Genomic DNA, 22,422 nt, shown 5'->3' on the forward strand with positions numbered 1-22,422 from the left:
TTTGTTGTTGTAATAATAATTTCCTTTCCTGTTATTCGTTTGAAAGTTTTACTACTTTTCAACTTCATCTTTTCCAAACTTGAACTATTCGTACTTTTTTTAACGGCTCCTCTTGCCTTAACTCGTCAACTGAGAACGTCTTTTTCTTTTTCATACACGTTGATGCTTTAATTTCTTTCGTTGGACAACAAATGTTTGCCATATGTCCAATATCTAAAGCAAAATTATCAAAACTTTTTCTACATCGACTATTATTTATCTCTACATCCTTGTTTATGAATACAAATCCATACCAAGAACTGGCGCACAACTCTTTAAATTTAGTATACCGCATATCAGAATTTACATGATCATTATACATGTGTCTGAAATTAACTTCATCCTGGCGAAATACAACTTAAAAACTTACGTTATCTCTTACAAGATGTTTCTGGTACTTCAGCATGTGTCTTCTCATGCAGAAAAAAGCCTTTACATTATCTTGTTTCTCACAAGCTATATCATCGACAATCATAATAGAATTCGGTAGGAAATTATCCGGATAAGACTACTGCTTTACGTTTAAAGGTAAATACTTTACTCCATCTATAGGTTCTAATAGTTTTTTTTTTAACCTATATGTTGGTTGGTTCAGTAACTTTAAATATACCTATATATTTTTAAATTTCAGTCCATGTAACTGTACTATTAATGCTAATAAGCTATTGGTTTTACCACAGTTAAATGGACTACAAAGTATAGCTTAAATACTATCTGTAAAGAGCTTACAATGTCGATTCACACGCTTTTCTTGTTTTTTAATTAGGATCGAAATTTGGAACGTATAAAGTTATAGATTGTTCTTCAAATTCCATGTGTGTACTGTATGACGTAGTAGTTATAACTGCACTGTAGGATAAAATAAGACTGTACTTCACACTAAAGCCTTTTTAAGGGCTTACACTATAGCTCTGTTGCAAGTGATTTGAAGTCTATCAGTATAGAAATTCTTTTTTTAAAATTCCGTCATAGCCCAACCATCTTAAGTCTCATAACATTGGATTGGAAGTATATTTAAAGCTACATGGAAAAGGTCCAAAAAAAATTCTAAAAAAGTAAAATTACCTACAATTTTACATTTAACAAGATTTTTTAAGATTTTAAAAATTTCTCTTTTTCGTGAAGTTTAAATGCAAAATAACTTACTAAATTACGGGCCATGGGATCGTGAAACTGCTGTAATAAATTTTGACAAGCTGGAACTAACTGTATGGTGAGAGTATGGCCTGAATTTGGTTTATTATGATGGTTTTTGAAATTTGCAGCTACATATTGCTTTAATGTTATATTGGGGTATTAATATATTACAGTATAATTACCAATGATATCAACAATTTAACTCTTACAACTTTAGTTATTCGTGCTTAAATTTCTTGTCAAAACATAGATAAGCTCTTGAAATAGTAAAAAATATAGAGTAGAAGAAGCATCAACACTTAGTTTGTCTGGTATTTCTTCTACCCCAGAAGCACAATGATTTTTACTTGTTCAATTATTACCAAAATATACGTATATTCTTAATTTGGTAGAACTCTTAACGTTCAATTCACTTTCAAACATTGACGTAAATAACAATAAGTTTTAAGTTGGTGATCAAGAGGATATGAGTATTAGTATCAAGCCAAATAATAATGCACTTTTTAGTGTTATTAGGTGTAATCGTACTATTTATTCAAGACCAAAAGACTCTACAGAGCGACTTATAGGTTTTACTAAACGAGTACTGCAAGAATAACTTAACTCACGACTTTGACTAACCCGTATCTATTTCTAAGTTACACAGTATAAGTTTAGTGCAGCATCAGTAGTATAGTTTACAGTATTAGTATTAAAACTCTACGTACACCCCAAGAGTTTTTAAGTATTCTACATGCCACTATCTTAACCTATTTAGTTTTTTTCCATAATTACCATCATTTCCCTAAGTATGCGAGTCATTCGAGCAGGCCCCTTCAAAAGTTCCCCTCAAACGACTTGGTCATTCATCCTACTATATACTATTTACAGGGTAAAGTGATTGTCTCAAGCACACCCCAGCTATTATCAAGTTTAACAAAAAGATATTTTCAAATAAACCATCCAATTTATAGTACCGACCTTTGTAAAATCAATAATGACTTTACTCGATGAGTGGGCCAGGTGGTGGCTTTTCTTCGAAAAGGAAGCCTCAAAAGATCCAGATTTTATCAGAAAAATTTGAAATTTATTTTAAAAACTGGATAAGTGGTTTTTCGCTATCCTGGGTACTTATCACGTTGAAAAAGCCCGAGAAAAAAATCTTGATAATTCTCAACAGGATTCGAACCTACGTTCCCTCAGTATCTCCGGCTAGGAGGCTAGCACGCCAACCACTAAACCATCGAAGCTCTTTCTAAAAATTTGAATATATAATCTCTTGACTTCTTTATTAAAACCATAAGGACTTAGACGATCTAAAAAACAATTAGACCAAGGACTCAGTATTTATTTTTGCTTACTAAATCAAAAAAATCAAGTGCTTTTTAACACGGGATTTTTGAGTTCCTGTAAGAATATTTATCTTTTAGTACTTGATGCATAATATATTATTCAAGTACTAAGGACTTATACAGATTATTTTGTGTTATGTTTGATACGATAAAAAGCGTGAGGTATTGAAATATATTTTGAGTACAAGTCAGGTGTTTTATTAAATACACTAATTAAAAATCAAATGCATACATAGTTTAACACGTCGATTCTATAATAGATACATGCTCTCCAAAAGATTTTTTGCGATACGAAAACATATAATTATTTTGATGCAAAATCGTGTTTTACAAATAGTGTATGTCACTAACATATCACGTAAATAAATGTATTGTTATACGATGTTATATTTTATTTAATATGATTCACACCACGATACAATCATAAAAATGCATAGTATGGTGAATAAATTAAATCGTTTATGAAAGTATACTCAGTTATATACAATTAAGTATAAAATGTTACCAGAAAGAGAGGAAACCATGAAAAATAAAATTTTTTTTTAATTATCATCAGTGTGCCAAGAAAAAAGTCAAGCAGCTGTATGAAAACCTGAAAATAGATGAATGCATAGTTGATTCAGCTCAGAAACCTTTTTTGAACTGTGGCAATAGACGACCTTTCTGAAAGAAGCTTATAAAATTTAAGTTTATACATTTTTTTGATGTATAAATAATAAATTGAAAAAAGTATTTTTAACAGATAACACACGAGTCACTTAAAAATTTGCAATAAATAATGCAAGTGTATTAGGTAAGATCGAAAGTAGAGTAAGTTAAATGACATAAACTTATCGAATACTAGTAAACATTGCTAAATTTTACATAATTTGATTCGCATATAAAAAGCTAAGCGAGTTACACTGTGCCAAACCTATTTTAAGAATAACTAAGTCCAATAAACGTTGGTCATTAAGAGTTAAACAGAATCAGATGAATTGCAAACACAACTTTCTAGCATATCAAATACAAATTTCAAAAATTACAAATAGTCACTCCTTCATATTACAACCTTTATTTTACTTCAGCAATGATTTAATTCATATGAAAGTCTATTACGTTTCTGCTGTTTTCACAATATAAACCTATATCAAGTCAATTTTTGAAATAAAGAAGAACTAGTCGATCAAAAAAAAGAACTATTCGACCACTATATAATGCATCAATAGCAAAATGTACATCATAAGGTCCCAGAACGAAATAAAGTCGGTTGTTGTAGCAAGCCATGTAGAATGGATACAATAACTGTTTGCAACCACCACCACCACCATTTACAACTTGATCGAAAGTTATTAATATGTTCATATCAGGACCAGTGATTAAAGCTGTGAAACAAATTCATAACGTTGTAAAAGTATACATAATACAATTCTATCTTTAAAATAATAAAGTTAATAAAATACAATTTACCTGAACTATTATTTTATCGAAATTAATACAGACGTACTTCAATGGTTCTACCATCAATGCGTGAGCGATTCATCATTGCTGTTCTGTTGTTAAGGATACATTTTGTAGATCAGAACTGTAAAGTATGTAGAAGAGTTAATAAGAAAAAGTAAATTACTGTTTATATCACTAATGTAACGTACGACCTTTTTATTGCCAGCTAAATAAGTATTAAAGCATCATCGTAAATACCATATTTATTATTATAACGAAAACTGTTTACACTAAAAATAAAGTTATCAATTATAAAGAAATAACTTTATTTTAAATGGAACAAACTGTTTTGTGAGACACTACAGTCACGAGTTAGACAGAAATACTTAGCGCAAAAATAGAGACACACATGAACTTACTAAGATAAAAATAAGAGCACAAGATAAGTATATAATTACAGAAATAAACAACAAAAACTAAAGGCAGTAATGCTGAATCGTAATAATTTTATGAGTTTTAAAACATTATCATGATGTAAGGGAAGAAAAAGAAAAGCCTGCAAAAAACAATTGACTTAGTAATACAAATTCTCAAACGAGCTCATAGACAGGAAAATACGCCAGAATCAACATACTCAGAGTTGTCAAAAAGAAAATGCAAACGTTAGGCAGACATTAAACAAAAATTTTTTAACATAGTACAATACGTATGAGATAAAATTTGAAAAAACATCACAAAGACAATTATCAAGAGACTATAGTGTATTAATTTAAGGAAGTTTGAGAATGGTAATATATTTAAATTTTAGAAAGTGAGAGAATAGTAATACAAGATAGAGTCAAAAGAATAAGCTCATTGAGTCTGAAATACAGAGTTAAAAATGAAGAAACAGATGAACAGAGAAATTGAAAAGCTCAAAAAAGTTTGATTGAACGAAAAAAAAACGTTAACAGATGTATAAAGGAAGGTGGCCTAAAGCGGGTAGGTGCTTGTGTGCTGACGCATGAAACGCAACGGGCGAGGTTCGAGTACGTCGAGGTTATCCAAGTACCTTCCAGTTTTGCTCAGTTCTAAACGAGCTGTTATTCAGTGGTATGGTTTAATTACATGCATTTTGAGTCCAAATTTGAGACCATTGAAGTTTAAATTAAGCCAAAAATATAAGCGCTTTCTTTCTAACTTTTTGAGTTTACCATTGCTTAATTACAAAACGTCTGCTCGGGTTGTTTATTTGCACTGATATTATTTGTTACTTACTTTTTAATTTTTTTAGATCGTAAGTAAATGTGAGTAACAAACAAAGCAATTTGTGTCACAAAAAAGACATTTGCTTTAAAAGTTCTTAAAATATTGTTTACGATTTTGAAGTTTTCGAGTTACCGATTCAATAGTCATTTCGATCTAAGTGTAGCAAAATTTTTATAAGCAACTTCCTAAAGCTATTGAAAAGTAATTAAATTACACTATAATAACCAATTAAATAGTTAATTGAAGCATATTTTACGTTATTGCAGTGCCTACCCACTTCACTCGTATGGATAACCCACTTTAGGTCTCCTAAGGCAAAGCGGTTTATTCAAGAATCTTTTTAATTTATACAATAGATTAGAAATTAATAGACAATGACCTAATATTCTTATTTATATCAGTTCTATGTGTTCTCTGTCAAAAAAAAAATTTTAATTAATTTTTAAAATAAAATCAAAGACGTTCGTCAAACATTGTGTTTTCTCAAGGAGTTCACTTTAACAGAGTTAGTGCATTCGTAAGAAAATTACAATACCAAATATTAAATTCCAGCTAATTTTACGGCACTGCTTATTAGATGCTCAATTTTCATAAAATCTTTCTTCAGTATGTAACAATGTAAGATGCTTACGTAAGATTACGCAAGATCATGTGTACATTGTTCCATTTTGAATAATTATTGACAAATCAAAAAGCATTAGGTTAAACTTTTAGATAGTTTTACAGTTCATTATCATTTCAGTAAGTAAAATAAGGTCAAATTCCAAGTTGGCCCATATGGTACCGTTATAAGATGTGCAAATCTAAAAACGCACAAACTGAAAAGTAAAGAGCAAGTAGTTATTAAAGTTAATAAATACCAAAATGTTCACACGTAATACATTTGGCACAATTATTGTGAATATCACTTATCAAAAACAATCTAAAGCATAAGTGTATGTGTTAACATTGAAGTGGCAAACGTAAAAAACAAGTGGCCACATAATTGCGCTCAGTTAACGATCTGAAATTTAACCCTTAACAACTGTGATAAACGACCGTAACCTTTAATCTCTGAATCAAAATGTTTTAATAACCTTTAATCATGATTTCAATCAAATACCTACATAAGTAATTTTTCTGTCGAAAACTGTAAGACAAAAAAGACTTTTTTGAAAGTTGTGAAGAAGAAAAACTAAGAAAAATTCATCGTTCTCCAGAATTAAGCTTAATTGTTAATGATTGCATACAGTCAGACAACTAATAAAAGACTGCAAATGTATGTAAAAAAGCTAAATGACGTAACACTGCTCAAAAAAAGTTAACGTAAAAGACACTCGCTAAATAATTTGAAAAAAGAGACTTTTCAAAAGAATGAATTTGTGTTCTTTTTCGCTTGTACGGATGTATTTTGATGCGATCAGGAATGTCGTTAGTCCACTATCCATAGACGAAAAAAATACAATTTAATCTTATGTTTTCCAGTAAAGAAAAAATCAGTCATTCCCCTACAGAATTTTCCCAGAAATACGGGGAAAAAAGTGTAGTCTTAATTAGAAATCGGCATCATTTATTTATGTAATAATTTATGAACAAATGCTAACTTTTTTTTTAGTTTTTTTCTTATACTCCGCTTCTATTGCTCTTAGAGGCACTTTACGACCATCCACCTCTTTGTCATCAAATTTCCTATCAAATCAACTATTTTTAAATCAACTATCTATTATCAAAACTGTATTAATGGCAAAAAAGTGCGAAAAAAAATTTTTTTTACAGAAATACTTTTGACAGTCGTAGATAAGAAACTATTATTTTAATTTAAATGTAACCGTGAAAAAATATAGATATTAAGTTGCACAGCAAAAAGCTACTTGGGAAATCGTCAAATGATTATTATTAACATTTTAAAAGGAAACTTTGAATTATTACTACAAACTTCACGGTCAATTTGTCGACATAGAGCTTCGGTAAAAACTTTATATTTTATGTTAATAATGGTAACAAACATAAAAATAATAATTTTTGTAAATCTTAATGTTTTTTGTGAGAAACTTTATTTTGCGACTTAAAAAATTAAAAATATCTTAGTCAATTTGCAAATTCTTTTTTTAACGAGCAGTATTGTTTGCCATAAAAAAAACCTTAATTTAAAAAAACAGAATGCTCTAGCTTAATCTGAAGCCAAGATATAAGAAATTGATGTTTTTGCAATAACGGACTAACAATTAAGTTTTTGTTACGAAAAAAATTGCGTATCATCTTTATGTATATCTGCACTATACTGCCGAAGCAATTTAGCAACTTCATTGAAAGAAATGTTAAAAAAATTCAAAAAAGTCGCATTATTACAGCCAGTAGCAGATCTGCACTCCCATTTGTACCACTCTCTTGCGACTAGGTGGCCGACGCTTGGAGTGCGCATGGGGCTAGACACGGGGTGCAGCTATCGTTTGAATTAAAATAAATTGTTGTACATAATTATACAGTTACAAACATGATATGATAATATAGTTGCATAACATTAGTAAGAAGGCAATTTCAAATTTTCAAAAAAATTATTCCGAGATAAAACACCATGAAACTATCAGAAACCATAAAATTTATGTTTTTTTATAAATTATCAAAAAAAAGTTTAAAAATTTTTTTTTTTAAGTTTTGCTATTAAGGTACAAGCATTTAAAAAATACGTTTGTATTTTTAAAATGTCATGTACAATTAAAAAATAGGAGAGTCAAAGTTTTTTTCATAATGGACGATCTTTTGGCTTTCTCTATAGACCATAAAAATGTAAGATTATTTTTATTGACTTTTTAGAATACTGCAGCAGAATTGTCATTGCATGGAACCTGTTGTAAAATCCAAGCAACTAAAATTGAAGAATATTTTCTGTTTTTATACATCAAAACGAGACTATTTGATTGCTCAAGAACAACTAAAAGAAAGATTTAAACCATCAGTATCGGTTCCAGGTAAACTATCTTATCATTGCATGAAGCCTGTTGTTAAATCGAAGTAACTAGAATTAAGAGAATTTTCAGCGTCAGAATCATTTCAAATATTTTTACTTGTTCATAAGGTAGAAAAAACAAATCCATTGTGTACTGGTTCTTCTAAATTACAAAAAAGTACTAACAAAAAAGCTATACCAACTGATTCTTGATCGAAGCAAAAAAAAGTTGCCAGAAAATCATCAAAAAAAATTAAAAACATGTCGTGTTTCATCTATAAGATTGTTTGTAAATACAGCTGTAAGAAACGAAAAATAAATATTCCAACAATATTATTGGGTTATAAATTTTTTTGATAGAAACTCTAGTAAAAAAGATAATAAATGTAACTTACTAGGAAGCAGAGAAATAAGAAACAATAAATAAAAAAACTAGTTGATAAAATTTAATTTAAAAACAGTACAAACAGTATATTTCTTACCTAGGCCAGAAAGTACTGAGCGCCTGAAAGGCGCGGTTATCATATGTTTCTACCCGAGGTGAGAACGACATTTTTTTGTATCGTGCAACTTGACGCCCATGGGCATACTTTCCACCCGCTAATTACTTTTCACCCTAGGCCAGAAATTAATTTTGGGCCCAGCAGGGCCAGAATGACTCTTCCGACCAGTGGGAAGAAAGTAATTAGGGGGTGAAAAGTGTGCATTATGGCACAAAGCACTGCGCCAGAGGGACAAAAAGGTACAAAACGATGCCGAGATCAATTAGTGGGATATTGCTTCAGAAATTGACTACTAACAAACTATTTTTTCAGAGGTCCTCATTAAATTTAGTTTACCTCAAAACTTGATAATACAACTAATTACACTAGCTAATACACAAAAAACAATTTGTTAACACCTGGCAAGCATCATAACTATATCAAAATAATGCATCACTATAGTCACGTTACATTCAGTAAGTGGCAGCTCCACGACCGTGTGGACTTGTTTGATTTCAAGATTCTTATAAGTTCGAGAACTCGTATAATCCGCATTTTAACTGTCAGATTTTTTTCTCATACGACTCATAATTTAAACTTACCTATTTATATTAATTTAAAGATACATACTCAAACAACTAACTTTATTATTCCATACATTTTAAAAACTTTTATAATATAAAAAAAAACCAAATTTAGTATTCATAAAAATAACTGTAAGACTCTTTTTATTATATTCTTTTACATTAATTTATCAGTTATAATAACAGTAGCAGATTCAGAAGTACTAGTACCATATAACTTGAGCTGAAACTAATAAAACCCAATAATTCTATAACCTCAAAACTATAACCCATTGACCCAATACTCTAATGTTCTATACAGTTAGGGCCCTAATTGTTTAAGTTCAATTTATTTATTTGTAATAAACAAATTAACTTTTTTACAAGAAGACATTTGAGCTGCAGGTCTTTACTATGGTTTTGAGGGGAGTGATTATAAATTGAAGCAATAGCACAAGCCAGTATTATATGTTTGGTATGCATAAAAAAAAACTAAGACTACGAAAATAATAACCTAATAAAATGGTACGTGATACAATAGTCAGTTTAGTAGCAGAAAGCATGATAATATCAAGTGCTTTTATAAATATGTATAGTATTTCTAATGTTACTTATTCAGAAGCATTGAGAACAATACGAGATTTCAAAAGAGATGAGATTAGCAAGAAATAGTCGAATTTGTTGCTACATCAAAGAGTTCTTACTTAACAAAAAAGATTTAATATGAAAAAAAATATCTTTATCAAGATATCTAAGTAAGTAAAAAATTTCACAAAACGAGATTTGATATTAACAAATGTTTGCTTGAACCTGCGCGCGTCTTCGCTTTCTGCTTGCCTCTCGCGCTGCTGGGGAGCCCGGCCGGGGTCAAGTGCATTGCGGACAGGCCTGAGCTATCTCTCTGCCGAAGAAGAGACTACCACGTTTTGTGTGTTAGAGATTTTGTCACCAGCTTGTACATATAAAAATGAATATTGTTTTTCTTTTTGCTTAACCTCAAGTGTATAAGCGAGCATTGTCAAAGTCCTGATAAATAAAGGCATCTTGACAAAACATTGGTCCTTCGAGCCGGATCTCAGGTCTCCACAGCAGCATGGAAAATGGTAAGCAATAACCTCTTACCGTGAATAGAAACCTTGAGGCTTCCAACAACTCACACAGCCTCGGCATCCGTACAGCCTTCTCGTCGCCAACAAGGCATTTCGAGGAGAAGCTGTGTAGTGACAGACTCTCCTTATCACCGGCAAGGCGTCTCCAGGAGAGGTTAAGAAAAAGAGAGAAGAGCGTGTCAGAACGGCCGTTGCACGTTTATTCTTCGTTGCACGTTTATTCTTCCTTTCTCTTGCATTTATGTTTCGCCTACTCCGTCTCGTCGCCGTCCATAGCGCAATTCGAGGAGAGTATGGTGCACTACATGTCAATGCACCCTAGTCAGGTACCATCCTCGTCACTTTCACAGCGTCTCGAGGCCAAAGCGCGCAGTTCACGCGCAAATACACCAACGTAGCCTCACCGAATAACGTCTAAATTCCGGTTGCAGACTTTTTAAGGAGCAACAGGCGCTCAGCCAAGCAATCAAACAAACGGCTTGTGTCATCCTTAGCATCCCAATGGAGAATTGGACTAACGGCACGATATTAAGCCAACATGAGCTTGTGGAGAATTATTAGTCAAGCTTTACCACCGACCACGTTTAACTCACTCGTGAAAGTGAGAGCCAGGAATTCAGTAGCAAAAGGAAGGAGTGGGAGCCCTTTCGAGACCTCTTCGTGTCTCTCATTCATAAGGATAAGTCGCTTACCGACGTTGAACGATTACATTATCTGAAGACCCATATTCAAGGCGAAGCCAAAACTGCACTTGACAGCGTTTCTATCACGGCTGCTATCTACTCTACAGCATGGGCCACCCGCGAGTCACGCTACGACCTGAAGATACTACTGATCTATGACCACATAACCGCTCTTCTTCAGACATCCGTTCTAAAAGAGGAGGCAGCTGCCCCACTGCAAAGACTCCTGGACCATTTCGAACGTCACCGCAACCAGTTGCAAGCCCTAGGCAGAAACGTGGAGTATTGGGATGACTGGTTTATCATGCTAACTTCGAATGTCATGGATCCTGCAACTCGTCGCTCATGGGAGGATGAGCTTGGTGAAAGGGAATAGGCAACACCTGAGGTGTCAAATCCAGTCCCTAGCTTTGAGCAACTGTCTGGATTTTTGACTCGACGCTGGATTACATTGAAATCGCTTGAGACTGTTTGATAATTTATGGAGTCAGGAAACGCGTCTAGCGAGCGCGATGGAACCCGGAGTAATCAGCGTCAATTTGAATCGCTGGCTATGACAACGAATCTGGAGTCTGAGTGTCCTGTCTACGCATCTGCTCACCACATCGGTCACTGCAGCACTTGCAAAACTTTCAACCCAACTGAGCGCCAACAACTTGTCAATCAAAACTCGCTTTGCTTTAACTGTCTCAACTAGAGTCACCCCGTCAGAGCTTGCTCATCGTGGTCCACTTGCAGACTTTGCAACGGTAGACACCATACGTTGATCCATGAGAGCGAGGGCAAGCACAATGCAACTACACTGAGTGAGGGAGAGCCAACTCACAAGAAAGAGTACCAGTCAGATGGTGATGCTTCACTCGAACGCTCAGACAACCAACTGAAATCGCTACAGAATCCAGCTTCATCAGTATGACTGGCACTTCTGCCGACCGCTTTAGTCGACATTGGAGACGGACAGTTAAGACGCTTGCGGGTTCAAGCACTACTCGACCCTTGCTCCGAGAGCACCCTACTTGACCGTCGCTGTGCGCACCAGTTAGGCCTCAAGCTCAAACCTGCTAACATTAGAGTTTTAAGCGTCTCCAGATCATCCGCGGCTCTTGCTTACCTCTAAGCTCACTTTAATCTGCTCAATCCGCTGCATGAAGGAGTCAAACGGACCAAAGCCTACATACTGCCCAACATCGGCATAACTTCGCCATCAAAATCCATTCTAGTGTATACATTACCGCAACTCGACTCAGATCTAGCAGACCTCGACTTTAACACACAAGGGGAGATACAATTTATTATGGGCGCTGACGTTTACACTTACCCTCTTTTGTCTGGAGTCATCCATACGGGACAAGTGGTCGCTTAGAAGACAGTCTTCGGCTGGGTGTTGACTGACACAGTTCCTGACTTTAGGAACTACGGCTCCTACGAAATCCTGACTGCCAGCTTGACTTGCGACTCATCTTGCGTCAAAGAGCGAGATAACCAGCTGCTCGAGCTCGTCCAACACTTTTGGGCCCTTGAATATGGTACGACGGTGACCAGACTATTAACATTGGACATATAAAACACACGGACACTCGAGAATCGAACGGTCGATATGTTGTACCCATCCCGCTCAAGCCAAATGGAGTTAATAAGTTAGGAGAGAACCTCTCGCAAGCTCGCTTCACCCTGATGTCAACCAACCGTCGAATGCAGAAAAACGAAGAACTGGCCGAAGAATACAAGAGATTCATGGACGAGTACCTCGTACTGGGACACATGAGGCCAGTCACCGAGGAGGAGTTAGTGGACGATTATCTGCTGGTCTGCTACATCCCTCACCATGGTACTTGGCAACGGAGTGATGCAGGAAACCGACTTCGAGTCGTGTTCAACATGTCGCGCCCTACTTCGTCAGGGCACAGCCTTAACGACGTACTCTACGCCGGCCCAAAGCTACACAACGACCTCGCCATGATAGCCACGCGGTGGCAATTGCATTGAGTGGTGTTCCGCACCGACATCGAAATGATGTTTCGGTAGATCAGAGATAAATCTGAACACACACATCTGCAACGAGTCTTATGGAGCTCGTCACCAGCCAAACCTGCTCGACACAACACGCTACTTACTGTAACTTAGGAAGAGGCCTGCGCTCCGTATCTCGCTCTGCGTACTCTGAATCAACTGTGCAACGACGAAGGTGCTCATTTTCCCGAGGGAATAAAGCTCATTAAAAATGATTTTTCGAGTGGAGCCAACGATGTACCTACTGCCAAACAAAAGTGTGATCAGTTAATCGGCTTTCTCTAGGAAGGCGGCTTTACATTAAAAAAGTGGGTCTCTAATACACATGAACTGATCGATGACATCCCAGCCGTGGATCGACTACGGCCTACCATTCTTCAATTTTCCACTAAAAGACCCAGTGGCAGACTCGTTCCGATTCAACCTTCCTTAAACTCAATGTGGCATCGTTCTGACCAGACGGCTGGCTCTGGCTGAATTGGCTCGAATATTCGACCCAGCAGGATGGGCCTCTCCTCTTTTCTTGAAAGGGAAGACTATTATCCAAGACCTCTGGCGCACAAAGTTTGACTGGGACATCGAGGTTCCAGAGCCTTGGAGAAAGAAACGGTCAGATTTTCACTTGACTTTGGAACAGCTAAGGGACCTGTCAATTCATCGGTGGACTGGAAGTAGTTCAGCTTCGAACATCCAGCTTCGCATCTTCGCAGACATCAGTTGCCGCGCGGCAGCGGTTGCATCTACAGCTAAGGATAAGACGAAGACGATGCAGCTTCGACACACCTCCTCAGGTCCAAGACGAAACTCACAACGATCGCTAGTCTGCTTCCTCAAAGCTCCATTGACAAACGCCTCTCAACGAGAATGGAGATACCACGCCTAGAGCTTTGCGCTACACTCATGGCAGATCGACTACTGCGCAACGTCGCAGACAGCATCAGCATCCCGTTGGACTCGTGCTTTATCTAAACAGACTCTACAATTGTACTAGATTGGCTCAGTAAGGACGGATCCACCAGCAATAGATTTGTCGACAACTACGTCTCTCACATTCACGAACTCCTCCTAGGCATCCCGTGGAGACACGTCGCGTCAGCAGACAACCCAGCCAACGCGCGGCGACTTGGCCTAAGAGCTGTCGCGGTAACCTGAAAAAAAAGATACATATATAATTGTAAACATTAATAAATTTTTTTTAAGAGTATTAAAACAGATAAAATATTTTTAATTCTATTTTTATCATTCGTTTTCTGAAAATATTTTAAAAGAAAGTTTTACATTATTTTTATCTGTTTTTCATTAAATAATACTACCCCCATAAGAAAAATCAGTACTGCCGGACATTTTATCCAAGCCTTTTTTAGATGTATATAATAATTGTTATTTACGAAACGAAGAATAAGTATATGTGAGGATATTTTACAATAATCGGAAGATTCGATAGAAACAGGTAGTTTCATACTGACCGCAGCCTGGCAGCCCGTCATACCATGTTGTGCCTCTGTACTTTTCTTATCTACGTATTATATTTTTATTCGTTCAATTTTTTATTTAATATTAAAACATTTATTGAAACCCTACCTTCTTAACGAAGATCCTAATTACATGGATAATTTCCCCACATTTGATACATCACGGTAGATTAAGGTTATTAAAAATATCGTTCTGTAAAAGGTACATCTATATTCATAAACTGTCTGTTATAGAAGTACTACTTCATATTTGCGTGCCCAATCATCCACTAATTCCTAATTTAAGTTCGTGAAGATATATTATAACTCGTGCAGCAGTCAAGTTCAGAGAGATTTTATATCAAGTTTAAGACTAGAACTCTTTATAAGACCAGAAGTCAGTAGATGCGTAAGCAACCAGGTATGACGTTATACTTTTATAACAGAATTAAATGTAGACATAAATTTTATCGCACGATATTTTGAATGACCTACTCCAATGTATCAAGTGGTGCAATTATTGTTGGAATGAGAATTTTTAGTGATTAAGTATGGTGCTTTCATAAGTATTTATTTCTTTATTTGTATTAAAAAACTAAACGATTCTGAAAAATGTTTAACGTAAATAAAAAAAAGTACAGAGTATAGTCATGACACGTCATGCTGCTAGGCAGGCCAGTCACAAAGTACCCTCTTTTGTCTAATCTTTCAACTATTTCAAAACAAGTTTCTACGCTGATGAATTCTCTTTTATCACATTCATAGAATCACGGACGGCGGGCATTCCCGAGCCCGATGAAAGCCGGAAGTGGTGTCAAGTCGAGGAATAAGCACTAGTAACATAAGAAAAGATTATAGTTTATTGATACCAAAAGTACATAAAGAGTTGCAGTAGTTACCGCGTATTGACGGGAGCACCGTGCAGTGAGAGCTCGTGCCGTCTCGTGCGAGTGCTTGTCCAGAAGTGATTCGTCAAAGGCGCCACACTAGCTGGGCGCAGCTGGATCAGGAGCAGTGCGCTGTAGGAGCCGTGAGATGGCGGCGCCGAACGGGGCCGTAGCAAAGATTTGGCGCGGGACGATTTGCTGCTTACGCTTGTGCATGGCTCGGTCTGTGGGCGGTTTGGCCTGCGACGCCACATCCACTCCCTCCCCAGTGTTGTCCGGGGGAAGCGGACAGGACGAGACCTTCTTCGAGGCTGCTGGGTCGTTTGGCTCCGTTGAAGTGGACACGGAAGGTGGGTCGATCGGATTTCGAACCGTCGGCGTCGGCGAGGAAGAGGTTGACAACGCGGGCGTTGGAGGCGAGATTTGGCCGTCGGCTGTCTCGAGGTATGCCGGTTTCAGAGCGTCTGTAGAGGCGGTGAGCTGTCACCCGATTACGTCGATCACGTATGTTTTTTCGTCGATGCGTCGGAGCACCTTGTGAGGTTCCGTGTACGGAGGCTGAAGGGACTTTTTTATGGCGTTGACTCTCTTGAAAACGTGGGAGCATGCACGCAAGTCCTTGAAAAAAAATGGGGCGTGCTCTGAAACGTGTCTAGAGGCTGGGGCGGTCTTTATTGACTGGGCAAGACGGCGCGGCGTAGGCCTTCCACGAAGATGGGCGAGCAGGCGTCTGGGTGACTCTTGATGGTGAAGAAATCACCTGGCACCCTGAGCGTACTCTCATATAACATTTCCGCTGCTGATGCTTGGAGGTCGTCTCTGTACGTGGTGCGTAGGCCCAAGAGCACCAGCGGGAGTCAGTCGGGCCATGGTGTATCGGGATCTCACATCAGAGCCGCCTTGAGTGTACGGTGGGTCTTTCCCACCATGCCGTTGGACGGTGGGTAGTAGGGTATTGTACGCACTCTCGAACAACCCAGGAGTTTTGTCAGCTCTGTGAATAAGGCTGACTCGAATTGTGCGCCCTGGTCAATTGTGATCAAGAGGAGCTTTCCATAGAGGCTGATTCACCGGTCGACGAGTGCCCTGACGATGGTGACAGCTTGTTGGTCCAGTAAGGGTATCGCTTTAGGCTACCTGGTGAATCTGTCGACGATGGTGAGGCAGTACAGGAAGCCTTGACAGAGAGGGAGCTTGATGATGTCTATGTGCAGATGCTCGAATCGACCCTCTGGGATGTTGAAGTTTCCTAGGGCTGACCGGTTGTGCCTGTGAACCTTAGCCTGTTGACAGGGCTCGCAGGAGCACGTCCAATGACTGGTTTCCTTACGCATGCCAGACATCACAATTTTCGACGTAATTCTCCCATTTTTTTTTTTTTTTATAAACTCCTTAGATGTCAAGCTTCAGTGTGTCACTGCCACTTTTTCTCAAAAGATTAATCAAATAAGTTTTCACGGGTTTTAAGATCTCTGATCATAAAATTATTTGTTCATACAATTTTCAAATGGCGGATACAAAATGGTGGTCAAAAATTTAGGAATTCTAATTTAATTTGCGTTTTTTCGTATAAGTTTCTACAAACGATCTTTTTCGTCATTGATTACAAACTTATTTCTTTTATTATGTAACAAGCTTGAGTGTGTCACTGCCATTTTTTCTCGAAAGTCAAACGATAACCTCAAAAAATCGGGAAACACAGAAGAAAACAGATCGAACGAAAAATATTATTGCGAAAATGAGTTTCTAGGGGCTTTTCAGGTCTTTGATCAAGAATTGTTTGTTTGTATATTCAATTTAAAAATGTCGGAGACAACATGGGCCCAAAAATTAAAAATTTTTGCTTTATTTTGCTTTGCTCTATACAAATTAGTACACAATTTCTTTAATCCAAAAAATACTACATCTCAATCAAAGATGCCTCACCATGTTGTGTGTACAAAAATTTTGAGAAAAATTATTCTAAGCTTGAAAAAAATAACTTAATAAATGTGTCATTCTTTGTTTTCTTTCTGTCATTATCCAACGAACTACAGAAAATGGACGAAAAAATTTCTCTTCAAAATAAAAATTTTTTTTTTATTTGAAAATAATAGAACTCACTTTATTTTAAACTGTCTAATTGATTTGTACCTATCTATTTTAAAAATGAAATGAATGTGATTAAAGTTTCCACACTTTAAAAATAAAACATTCCATATATAAACTACTTATGAAGACAGTAAACAGTAATATAATTTTTTATATTTTACTTGACTTAAAATACCTTATACGACCTAAGTTTTCCTGCTGTACATGATTTTTTTACCAATCATACTATATTGTGGTAGATACTTTTCATGAGCTTTTTCATAAGAAACCTTACTGTTTTAAAGAATATTAAAAAATTAAAGAAAAAGATGTCTTACTTTTTTTTACATGTGTGAGTCCTTCATTTTGTAGGCATCACAGAAATTCTATTTCAGACATTTCTGGAATTGAGCAGTTAAGTGCTATACTGTTATTTTTGCTAAAAAAAAAAGACAATAAGATAATCCGAAAAAATTAGACAATAAGGGTGAAATAAATTTTTTAAAACAATTATCAACAAAAATAAATTTTTCCGAATTGTTTACTACATTTTTTCGAAGTTTTTAAAGGTTAGAAAGTATTAGTTGTGCTCGATCAAAAATAAACATAGGTTTGTGATCAGCGATAAAAAATACATATTACTAGGCTTTAATTTAAATTTTTGAAAGTTCAAAACTATTTTAAATGAGGTAAAACTGCTTTCTCAGAGAGATTTTGACTAACTGCGGCCACCATATTGGTCCGCCATTTTGAACTGTGGAAAAAAGTCACACAGCAAAAGAAAGCCTACTAACTAAGCTACAGTTTGCGCCCATAAAACATTGTTTACGACCTATAGAATTTTGGACAGATCTTTGTTCCGTTAGACAAAGAACGTCCCATATAAAAATTTATGAGACTATATCTACTACATATACTATACCTAGTACAATATAGTATGTTTGGTAAAAAAATCATATACAGCAGGAAAACCTAGGTCGTATTAGGTATTTAAAGTCAAGTAAAACACAAAAAATTTATAATTATGTCTTTAGTAGAGAAGTATTATAAGCCAGTGAATAGAGCTTAATTTAAAAAATCCCTTTATTTACGAATGAAAAAATTTGAAAACGATAAGACGCAATAAAAATCTTATCAACAGAATCTTAAATAAATTAACCAATAATAAAAAAATAAAAATGATGTACAACTTTCTTAAAAAAAAAAAAAAAAAAAAAAAAAAAAAAAAAAAAAAAAAAAAAAAATAAAAAAAAAAGCAACGATCAAATGGACAATTATTTTTCGAAACGTTTTTAAACGGCAAGTAGTTGTTTTAACGGCCCAAACGTTGTTTTGTTTTTTAAATTAATACAAAATACGATAGTACCACCATCGTCAGTTGTTTATAACTTAATTTTAATATTTTTAAATTAATAAACAATTACAAATTAAATAATTATTTGTTTCTGTATGGAAAAGCGTCTACTGTTCATTAACGTTTTTAGAATTGAAAAAAAAAAAAAAAATCAAATAAAAAAAAATGAATTCCATGAATAATTAATTGATGTATATGATGATTTAAATATTAGGAAATAAACAAATAAACTGTGAATGAACCATTTAAATCGAAATAAATTACAAGCTAAAATTTTGATTTATTGAGGAGTAGTCTCTTATTAGGATCGCTTACGGCATAAAATTGTATGTAATAACAATTGTTTCAGTTAACAGTGCGAGAGCTAAGCGAACTGGTAAGTATTTAGTGAAGGACGTTAAGGTAAGAGCAGCTCTCGGTGAATACTTTAGGCTGAACTGAGTTCGAGCGCTTCGAATCCTGTGCTCTAGTAAAACTAGACATAGCTTGACTACTGCAACACTGACATAAATTCTACTGAAATAAATTTGAGATAACTCGACTGGACAAATACGATTATATATACAGTTAGGAAAAAAGTTATTTTATTTTTTTTAAAAGATCGCGTTAAAGTCGCATATTTATAGGAATTGAAGGACTACTATTTATATACATGTCGCCGTCTGAAAAGGTGCTGAGTAATGCAGAGAGACTTGCATGTATGTGTGTGCTTCATTATATAGTAAAATGTGTGGCGTGGAATTATAAGGTCTATTGTTAGGTCACACGCGTGTCAATACTAAGTCGCATAACCAAAACGAAATTCAATAATTACAATAATTATAAGCCATAAGGGCAATTGGGTTGTACAATTGTCAGTTTTATATAATTGGTATTTTGATTTCTAGAACTCTTTTCAGCTTTTGCCATGTTAGAGATCTTTTTAGTTTTTAACTTTTTGCCCTTAACACACGGTATTCAAGTCTTTTGTGCGGGCCCCTTGCAAAGTTTCTTTCAGATAACTCGGTCATTCATCTTACTTAGTACTGTTTACAGGGGACAACAATTGCCTCAAGCACACCCATTATCAAATTTAATAAAAAGATATTTTCCAATAAACCATTGAAGTTATTGTACTGACCTTTCCATAACCCACAGAAACTTTTACCCTGTGAGCTAGCCAGGTGCTGGCGTTCTTTCAAAAAGGAAGCCCTTGGAGGTTTAGACGTCACCAGAAAAATTGTCTATTTGTAATAAAAATCGAATGAGTGATTTTTTAGAATCCTCGGTACTTATCATATTAAAACATCCTGAGAAAACATCTCAAAAATTTTAAACAGGATTCAAACTCACGACCCCTCGAGTATCTTCGGCTAGGAGGCTAGCATGCCAACTACTAAGCCATCAAAGCTCTCTATCATTATTATATAATATAAAATAAGAATACTTACTAGTCTATTTATAAAAATTACAAAATATTTAATAAATATTATAGACGACAATAATATTACATTAAAATAGACACAGCACTTCAAACCATTTAAATAAAGTTAAACAATAATAACACAAAATAATACCTGTTTAACAAATTCAAAAATTTACCTAGGGTCCTTGCGCCGCCACTACATAATATACATTAATTCGTCAGGCTTGACTTTACCTTAATACAATAAATATGCATATGTAGCTCAATACGCTCGTTCATACATAATGCAAAAGCGGCAAGGAAGGCATGGTAGCTACATGGCCGATGTTACAGCACAGCACGTGGTTGCCAAAAATGGCCGATGTTGCAACAACCAGCACGTGACTTCAAAAAAATAGCTGGCCATTAGACATGCAACATCAGGCCATGTACAAAATGAGGCTAAACGGCTGCCGAGGTGTCGACGATTCTGCATAACGTCTTTCATCCCTACATTGGTGACCTCAATGTTATCTTCTGACCGATGTGATTTTTCTGATTGTATTAGTCGTTGTCAACATGGCACTTATTTTAGTTTATTTGACGATATTATATATATTATAAGATGTACATTTGGCACTCGTAACTGAATCTTAACGCATGCACAATAGCACGAAAAAGAGACGCCGTGACGCTGCACTTTAGCGTCTTATACATGTAGTTTATTCCTTCTCGCGCAGACAGTCTGTCGTTACGCACTCCCTGCTTTTCGTATTTCCTTATTTGATTTGAACTTGCTTCATTTCAGTTCAGCTTACGATTGTATCCTTGATTGTAAAGACTAAAGATAGCATATACTTAAGATAGTGAGAATAAACGTGTTTGTGTTTCATGATAAAAGCGATAGTGTTGTACATTTTATTGCCCGATCACATACCCACACATCCATACTGTTAACAGGTTATGGGCCTTAAAAAGTGTCGTGTGGTAGTGCATTCAAGACCTCCGCTATCCGCCATTTTTTTCTTTTTTCTGTGATCCAGCCTATCATGCGTTTACTCGCATTCTTTTTGCCCTCCACGTTTTCTTGCGCACTTTTCTTACAGGCTTTTTACAGGCTATCAACGAGGCGGCGTTGAGATTGACATCAGCCACCAGTGAGACCAAGCAGATCGGGGAGGTGATAGCTGGCAAGGTGAGAAATTTTGTGGAAAATTCACAGAAGAAGGAAAGTAAGTAACTGATAATGATACTTATAGTGTCTTTATCAGTCGTTATGTTGACATAATGTGTTTTGTTTTTTGTTGTTTCGAAACCAAAATTGTATAAGAGTGGTATAAATGTATGTTATAGATATGATAAATATGACAGTAGATAGGATTTGTGAAGTGTTTCATAAAGCTAGTACTCTGTAATTCTCAAAGGTCAAGAGTCGGCACGTGTTTTTCCTCGCGTGAGGCAGGGTTGCATTGGTGTACGAGGATTTTTATTTGGCTACTACAGCTACAGTTACCGCTGAGGGGGACGCCTCAAAGCGGGGAGAGAGACTTTCGTTTCGGCCATGACTTGCGTTCGGTCAGACCAGGCGTATGTATTCCTTTTAGCAGGCTTGGTAGCTGATGGTGCGCACAGAGCAGCCATAGACTTGTTTATTTTTTCAAGTTTCCGCACAGTGCGACCTCGATCCTCTCCGTGGATTTTCACGCTCAGACTAGAGGTAAATGCCAACTCAAACCAAAATGCAGAAATTTAAATTTCTAATTTTGGTCCAATGCGCGTCAGCACATCGTAATAATATGCATACGCGCGCTAATAATAACAGGCGCTATTCTGTATGACTTTAGACATATTACGTTCGCATGTTTAAGTCATCTGCTGTATCTCGTCCCATGGGTAGTGCGCACACTAAGAGGGATTTGGTGGGGACTTTTTCTTGCATCCAGTAGTACCACTTCACTACAGCTTTAGTAGAGCAGATCTACCACTTTAGGCGAGCAGTTGCTAGAGAAATTCAAGTAATAGCTCTCCCAGTTGACTGGTTGAAAATAGCCCCCAGTAGCAGGAGCCCTGTTTCTTGAGTGCATACAAAAATTAACGAATATTTTATATAGAAGAAAGTTGAGAACGTAACCTTTAAAAAAATCATTTCAAATTTTTTTTTTCTCTGATTCCTATCTAACACTACAAAAATATAAAATGAACTTTCTTTGAAAGAAAGAGACAAGATTTTAAGATGCAGTGTTATTATACAATTTCAAACTTGAAGCCTTTTATCAAAACAAATAAACTGATGTTTAAAGTCAACAACTGGACCACTATTTTTGTC

At 35.8% G+C, this 22,422-nt stretch overlaps 1 protein-coding gene across 3 annotated transcripts in view; it reads right to left on the minus strand.

Moving 5' to 3' along the window:
• Positions 1 to 3,272: 3,272 nt before the first annotated feature.
• Positions 3,273 to 22,422, minus strand: part of rump (heterogeneous nuclear ribonucleoprotein rumpelstiltskin) — a 142,665-nt gene continuing 123,515 nt past the window's right edge. For all 3 annotated transcript variants that reach the window (XM_089594198.1, XM_089594197.1, XM_014349602.2), the window contains 2 exons: positions 3,957 to 4,034; positions 3,273 to 3,871 (listed from right to left, as the gene is read on the minus strand). In XM_089594198.1, the coding sequence (XP_089450324.1) occupies positions 3,979 to 4,034 (56 nt within the window). In that variant the 3' untranslated portion in view covers positions 3,273 to 3,871; positions 3,957 to 3,978. The remainder of the gene's footprint in view (positions 3,872 to 3,956; positions 4,035 to 22,422) is intronic.

Source organism: Copidosoma floridanum, unplaced genomic scaffold (genome assembly GCF_036245765.1).
Source record: "Copidosoma floridanum isolate Cflo_tuat_1 unplaced genomic scaffold, Cflo_Japanese_pri ptg000021l, whole genome shotgun sequence".
Taxonomy (NCBI): domain Eukaryota; kingdom Metazoa; phylum Arthropoda; class Insecta; order Hymenoptera; family Encyrtidae; genus Copidosoma; species Copidosoma floridanum.